At 44.9% G+C, this 7,410-nt stretch overlaps 1 protein-coding gene across 1 annotated transcript in view; it reads right to left on the bottom strand.

The window, feature by feature from the left end:
• Positions 1-4,758, bottom strand: part of emilin1a (elastin microfibril interfacer 1a) — a 37,046-nt gene extending 32,288 nt beyond the window's left edge. The window contains exon 1 of the mRNA XM_005917145.3: positions 4,405-4,758. Coding sequence (XP_005917207.1) covers positions 4,405-4,517 — 113 coding nt within the window. The 5' untranslated portion in view covers positions 4,518-4,758. The remainder of the gene's footprint in view (positions 1-4,404) is intronic.
• Between the last annotated feature and the right edge of the window lie 2,652 nt (positions 4,759-7,410).

The following is a 7,410-nucleotide window of genomic DNA, read 5'->3' as shown; positions in this document are numbered from 1 at the left end:
AAAAAGCCAAACAATAACATTTGTAAGTTATCTAAGTGACTCATATATCATGTTTAACCTGAGTAGCAAAAGACGGCGGTGGGTTTGAAAACGATTTGCAAACATCTCTTTAACAACACTGTTTACTTTTTACCCTGAGAGCGACATCAATTTCTGCTTGGAATTTCATCGCAAGTCATCCAAAAGTTGTTGAGACATTTCACTCAAAACCACAAATTTGAACTCCACGGTGGTCCTAAAAGAAAACAAAGCTACCACAAATGCTGAGATCATTCAGCCTGTATCAGCTGGCAGGCATTACCATCCACACAGCCAAACTTAAGCACTTGAGTGCACTGATAGAAATTCAACCCCCTCATTGTTTAGTCTCACCGTGCATTAAGATCGGCTGAGTGAGCACTTTATGAGGTGTTTATAATTTATAAACAAAGAGCACAAAGTGTTGGATCACATGTGGGTGAACAACAGTTGTGAACATGATATTTTGGGCTAATGCTTAGTTGAATCTAAGGATTAGTTCCCTGTAGATTTATGCAGATGTGGTCAGTTAGGTTTTGCATGCATTGATGTTAAATAAAGAGGACTAGAACCACCGAACGCTGCCTTTAAACTTCTGCGATGCTTAATGAACGGATGCTTGCTCAGACGCAATTAAGACAAGCTAAGTTGTGGACAGCGGCTCCCACATTGCTGAACAATCCGAATCTGCTCCTGTTTCCTTAATAATTCCTTAAACAACAGAAGAAGAGCGTTCTAAACAGAAAACCACAATGAGAAGGTTAGAAAGTGAAACAGAGTCTTGTGGTTCTGCCGGTAACTTTTGGTCAAGAAGCTTTTGGAAATTTCACAATTGATTCATTTTTCAGTGGATCCTTAAACCTTAGGCCCGGAACAAAGAAGCCTTTGTCATTCAGTTATGAAGGACTGACAGCAAATCTCAGTGTTTACGACTGACGTTTCAGTTCAGCCACAGGAGTAAGTACCAAAAACCATCAGGGCTCCGCATTCAAGACTTTTGTTCTCAGTGTCATGTTTGAGGACACCAAAATAAAAAGTTTAGACTTTTGAGTACGGAGAGAGGCGACCGACTTATTCCAAAGCCATTTGCTGCACAGGGAGGTACAACAAAGTTACACATTCATTTCATTTTGCTCCAGATTACTCCAGTGTCTGAATAAGTGTACAGTGCATTTGTCTCCCTTTGTGACCCATGTATAAGGGAACCTAAGTGTGATAACTAACAGACGGTGACAGTAAGCATGTTCTGCTCCTTGCTACCCTCCAGTGGTGATCTAATGCCTCGTCCATCAAACTACCAACGAGCCAAAACAGGTCTGCAGTCCACCTGCATCCATCTCCGACATCTCCTCCGCTCTTCCTCAGTCAATATCTGCAGCTCGGAGATTTTGGCAGGAGATGTGTCAGAAAGCTCTGGGTCCTCCTGATCCCGCAATCAAACCTCTGCTGGATGTCTCCAGTTCATACCAAAGCCTTTGCCGCTTTTGGAATACTTCACACATCTGTCAAAACAGATCAACTGAGTTCAAACAGATGTCAGAGGGGCAACCGGCACCGTCACGGGCCAATGCATTCTTCTTCCTGATACGTCACTTTGTGTGTGCGTATGTGTGTGTCCATCACAGGCCAACCATGGTGACTCCTTCATAGCCTGCTGGTTGCAGCAAAAGGAAGCCTTTTAAGAAGCAAAGCCCCCCCTCTGCCCCTGTCAGTCTGTCTTTTTTCTTGTCTTGTCTCCCCTCCCTGCCTTGTTGTCACTCTTTCACTCTCTTTTGCCATGCCCGCTTGCTTGGTCTCACTCCAGATAGTCTTTTATACCACTTTTTCTACTCCTGCAGAGACAGAGAACGTTTTATGCCTACTTGTCTCCGTCTGATTTTTTTTCTTTTAGCTTCCTATCTCTTGCTTCCACTTGACCAATCAACTCGTTCTCCATCTCCATCTTGTGTCCTCCTGTCTGTGGTTACAGCTCAACTTGAATGCACACGTGAACAGCTGCTATTCGTCACAGACAGCATCCGCAGCACAGAAACCTGATAGAAACCTCTGTCGCAGGAGCTCAGCTCCCAGAAGCTTGGCCTATCCTGCCGACACATACACACTAACTACAAACACATGCAGGCCTCGAGGCAGACCCACACCACATGTGAGTGCAGTGAACCTTTTTATTCACACACATGTGCGACTACCTACATAATCAGATCAGTTCTTTATTCATCCATTTACAGCCGTACAAGTCACTCGCATTGTCTGAGGGGGTCGTCCACACACGGGCCCCTGAAGGAGGCGATCAATTACATGCTAATAACAACCTACGGGGTGGATACAGGATAATAAAAATTATACGCCCACTAACAATATCATTGGCCGGGTCTGAGCTGGGACGCCATCAGTGACTACTAAGCAGCTGTCTTAGGATCAAAACGGGAATGGTGCAAATCCAGCTGAACCAGCAGTTCTGAAAAATGAAGCCAACATGAAAGGTTAAAAAAAACTAACGGAATTACAAAGCATGTTTACAGGATAGAACAGACGGGTAACCGACATCTCCGAAAACGTCGGAGCGCTTTTGAAAATATGCGGTGTCTTGATAAACTGAGCAGATATTTGAGGTTTACACAGCTACATTCTCCCCTGAAAATATGTTAAACGTGTATTTTGTGACCCAGAAAGAATAATAAGAGTAACATTAAAACTAACTAGCTGCCGCCATTGTTGGAAACTGAGCAGGGCCGCGCTATGAATTCTGGGATAGGTTGGGCCCGACCCATCCTTCATATCTGGGGAAATGAAGAATGCATTTTTCGGCATGGTGGAGTCGTTGAATTTGGACAGGCTTCGCCGTGTCGCTGAAACGTAATTGGTCTACAAATGCGGCCTCCGAAGGATGCAGCCGCTAACTTTGGAGACAGCTACGATACCGGACACTGCTCCTTCTTCTTCGGGGTTTGGCATCCTTGTACATGCAGTGCTGCCATCTTCTGTTTCAGTCCGTTATTACACTCTTAAATCCTGCTACTTATTCCTGCGTCTTTTGGGATCTTACAAAGCTTCAAACGACGCGTCGACTATTAAATCAGTCGTCGACGACTTTGATAGTCGACGTAATCGTGACTAGTCGACTATTTGTGGCAGCCCTAATGGAGAGTTTCCCTTTTATAAAAGTTTCACGGCCATTTGAAAGTTAATCCAAGCTAAAGAAGCTAGCTAGGGCTGCTTGAATTGACTGACGTGGACACTGTAGCCAACAGCCACCTACTATACAGCACCTTGTTCCAGGTGATGGTGCCCTTTAAGACAATCATCTTTGTGTTCTAGTAATAGAAATTCTAGTATTTGTAACTTAAGACAAACACTGAGAAACACGATATTGCATTAGTACTGTTCAGAAATGCACCTCTAACCAAGCTTGCTAGCCATAGCTGATAGCCTAGCATTCCACCCTCTCACATTAATATGGTGACTTCTGGCTAAAGATAACATAGTAAGTTGCATCTTCTGAAACTTGCTAGCTGCAATGCTGAGCCACAACTTTTACTCTGAAGGAGCCTTCTTCATGGCTCTTTGTCAGCTTTTACTCAGCTCATTAGTAGTTAGCCAGAAAAACTAGCAGCAACTGTGGCAACCTGCTGGCAACCAAAGCAACTCCTAGGAGATTTTTGTGCCGCACTTTCTTTGTAAACTCAGACAGCCAGAGCCAGCAACCTCCAGGAACCATTTGCCAACCAGTCTGGGAATACACATCATTCCCTAGCAGCCCTGGTTGTATCACATCCTTTATGGCAGACAGCTCCTGAACAATGTGAGCCCTTTCACCTCTACTTAACAAGCTCCAAAGCAGAATGATAAATCCTCCTCTGACACTTGAAGCGCTGTTAGAGATTCAGGGCCTCCTGAAAAATTTTCACTTGGGGATCTGGAACAGTAAATGTCTGTAATTCCTATAAGCCCTGTCCAGCTCCGGGGCCCCTGAATCATCACACTCCACCCACCCACTCACTCACTCACTCACTCACTCACTCACGCTTTATTCCCGATTCTCTGCTGCGTAAGAGACTTTATCACCAATAACACATTTCATGTGAAAATGAGAATTCAGACCACGTGTGAGCTGCTTATAAACGGCCCATTCATCTGATGCTTGAATGGTTTAAACAGATACAAGCAAACTTTAAACAGTTGTTGACTAATAGATTGTTGCATCCATGAGTTCATCCATGACCAGTGGGGAAATTCACAGGTCTCGAACCTTTCTTTGGAGAAGAAAAAAAGAACAAAGCAAACTTTTTTAACCAAAGAGTTTAATTTGAAACTATTTTTAGGTAAACAAACGTTTTAAACTGAACGAGTCACAGGTTGGTGATCTCTGCGCGCGGTGGACCTTACCTGTGCCTGCTCGCCGCTCTCTGACCCGCTGGAACTGTAGACTCCGCGTATCCCAGACCCGAACACACACGGGCTAGTAAGAAGGTAAGCAGGTAAAATAAATGCTCCATCATTAAGTCCAATGTAAGTCAAAGACAAATGAAAGTCATTTAGGTCCAAAGTCTCTCCAAGAAAAAGCCCGCTGGGTCCGTTCAGTGACGCACAGTCGGTAAATGCAGACGCAGAGCCATGACTTCACAGGATGATGAAGACCCGCAGAGTCCAGTCAAGTGCATTTCAGACGCTAAACTGCGAGCGTGCTGGAGGCAGACTGCCGCTGAAGAGCGAAGGAACAAGAAGCAAGTTTGCTGAGCTCAGTGAGCCCCATGCCAGCTCCCTCCCTCCCTGCATGCCCCCTACCCTCCCCCGTTTGTCTGTTTCGCTTTGATACTCAGTTTACTGGAAGTGCACTTCGCTTTCTACTCTGCTTCCCAAGTGTACTCATGTCGACGTGCGTGACGCTTTTCAGTGTGTTGTTATCTTTTTAGTAAGTAGTAAAGTTGAAGTTATTTTTAAACTTTACTTAATAAACGTTATAACTTAAATCGTCAGAATACGAAGTAGACTCCTCTGCTCTCAGGCCCTGCGCCAAAATCACAGTGTAAATATAACTGTGGATAAACTGTATAGAAAAGATGGCCATAACTTATCTAGATGGATGAGTTAGAACAACAACCTGTCTCTGAACTATTAAAACCGCCCAAAAATATACTTTAAAATGTGTCAGTTTGGACACATTTTAAAATATATTTATTTTAATATGTGCTCACGTTAAAATAAATCACACTGAGCTAAAGTCAAGGCTCTGAGGCATGAAACATGCTTATTTATTTCTGATATTGTCCCAGTTACTTATTTTACTTTGTTTTACACGCTGTAACTGTAAAACTTTTAGTCTCATCTTTTAAGCCAGCCTGGAATAGAAAATCAATTACCTCAAAGTAAGGATTTTATATCGTAGGCTGATGTCAGATTTCAGTCTGAGAAGCAGATGACATCGAGCGACTCCAATCAAACGCACACAGACAGCAAGTAGTCGAAGCATTGTGGATATTCTTGTGCTCTCTGAGCCAAGAGAGAGCTTTTATTCATGCCATGATTTACGCTGCTCTTCATTTCCTGCTTCAGTTCTCTTCCTGCTATTATACGTATCCAAACTGGGCCAACATGCCCAACAGTTAAATATAGACGGCTGCGATCTCAGCAGCTCTCCTGTGAGTGACACAGTGTCCAAAGTCGGTTTAAAAACAGTCGTTTTTATTTGTACCGTGCACTCAAATGTATTTGGAAACATTTGCTGAACTCTAATTGTCCACACTCTGTGATTCAGACGAAAGAGGGGGGAAAGGACACACTGGCTGTCATGGTCCGTGGGAGTACCCGGAGGGGTTTTCCTTCTGTGGCTGCTGAGCCATCCCTTTGGGGCGGAGACTGCAGTGCTTCACCTGAGCCTCTTCTGCGAGCAATCAGCGGGAGACCTACTTAAGCTGACTCCACTGCTTCTCCTCGCCAGTTTGTTCTACTCTTCTCGGTGGTAAATGACGTTTGCCCTTCGTGGTTTTCCTCGTGTGATTTATCTCTTGGAGTAATTTCTGTCTTCCCTTCATTCCGTGGAGTTCCAACCCTGGCTTCACTTTACTTGGACAGTCTCTGTCTCCCTGCCTGCTCACCCGCCTGCCCTCTGACCTCCACGCTTCAGCTTGAGACCCTCCAGACACTTTCCACGGACCTCTCTCCCCTCCCCTCAGTGATACTAACCCAGACTGGCACAGTAAGGCAAACAATTCTCCAGTTTCTAGTTATCAAGCTCCAGTTTTCTCTTCAGACTATAGCTACCTCTCCCTCTGTTACAGAAAATTCCCCCGGCTCTCCGACCTCTTCCCCATTCCTGCAACTAGCCTTACTGGGCCTCCCTCGTCACTTTAGGTCACTGTTCCAAATAAATATCACTGTAAAGCATTCCTCGCCCGTGTTTGTCTGCGTTTTTGGCTCCACTTTCCTCGCGAACCTTTCGGTTCATGACACTGGGTTTGTTTTTCGCGTTTAGTTATTCATGTTCAGAGAGCCTCGAACAGTTTCTGTGTCCTGATGAGCAACTTTTGTGAGACTGGTTGTAGGAGGCTGTTTTCTTTCCCTGGAGTTCTCTTGGTCTGTTGGTTTATTTCTTTCACTCACTGAAAGCTGTGCATCTCCTCCACTGCTGCCACAGAAGAATGCCCAGCTCAGCAGCCCTCCCATCAACCCACAAATGAGATCAGCTCTCCCAGCTGCGCTGTTGCCGACTCCCCACTGAGAGCAGAGCCAGGCATGCTGAGGAGCATAGACCATAACAGGAACATGCAGCTGTACCTGCAGCCGTATGCATGATGATAAATGGATAGTTGGCAAATTAAAGATAAACTCTGCTAGGCCATGACTCAGATATATCATTGAAATACACCCAACAGTGTTAGGAAGCCAGGTGTGGTACAAGCTGATGCATGACTGCCATGCTTGCCCTTTTTGATGTTTTCTACCAAGCAGCTCAGCATCCTCATAAGTCAGAGTGACAGTTAGCAAAGCATCTGCTGGGCTTGTAAAATTGGCCATTGCCCAGTTCTAGCTTTGTGAACTGGATTTCCAGCGCAGTGACCCCTGACCTACACAGATCCATACCAAACTAAATTCCTGCCAAAGAAACACTGGAACATATTTATCAGATTGGGAAGTAGTGGCCTGTGTTTAGCAATGGTAGAGCCACTGTACTTTATTCCACAGGCTCATGGCTCATTAACTGCTGCTGCAGGCTGTAACATTGCTACTGTACCTTTCAAATGACCTGTTGCTGGTGTGAGATGCAGGCCAGCCTGCAGTCGAGGTGATAAGAGTGAGAATGAATGAGCGGCCTCACAAACCACGTGGTGTGTGACACAAGCCAGATATAAGAAGAATCTGAACTCGAACTAAATGACACGCTGTGAAAAAGAC

This window comes from Haplochromis burtoni, unplaced genomic scaffold (assembly GCF_018398535.1).
Source record: "Haplochromis burtoni strain Fernald_Lab_line unplaced genomic scaffold, NCSU_Asbu1 Contig_22, whole genome shotgun sequence".
NCBI lineage: Eukaryota > Metazoa > Chordata > Actinopteri > Cichliformes > Cichlidae > Haplochromis > Haplochromis burtoni.
This window is presented reverse-complemented; position numbering and strand designations above follow the sequence as displayed.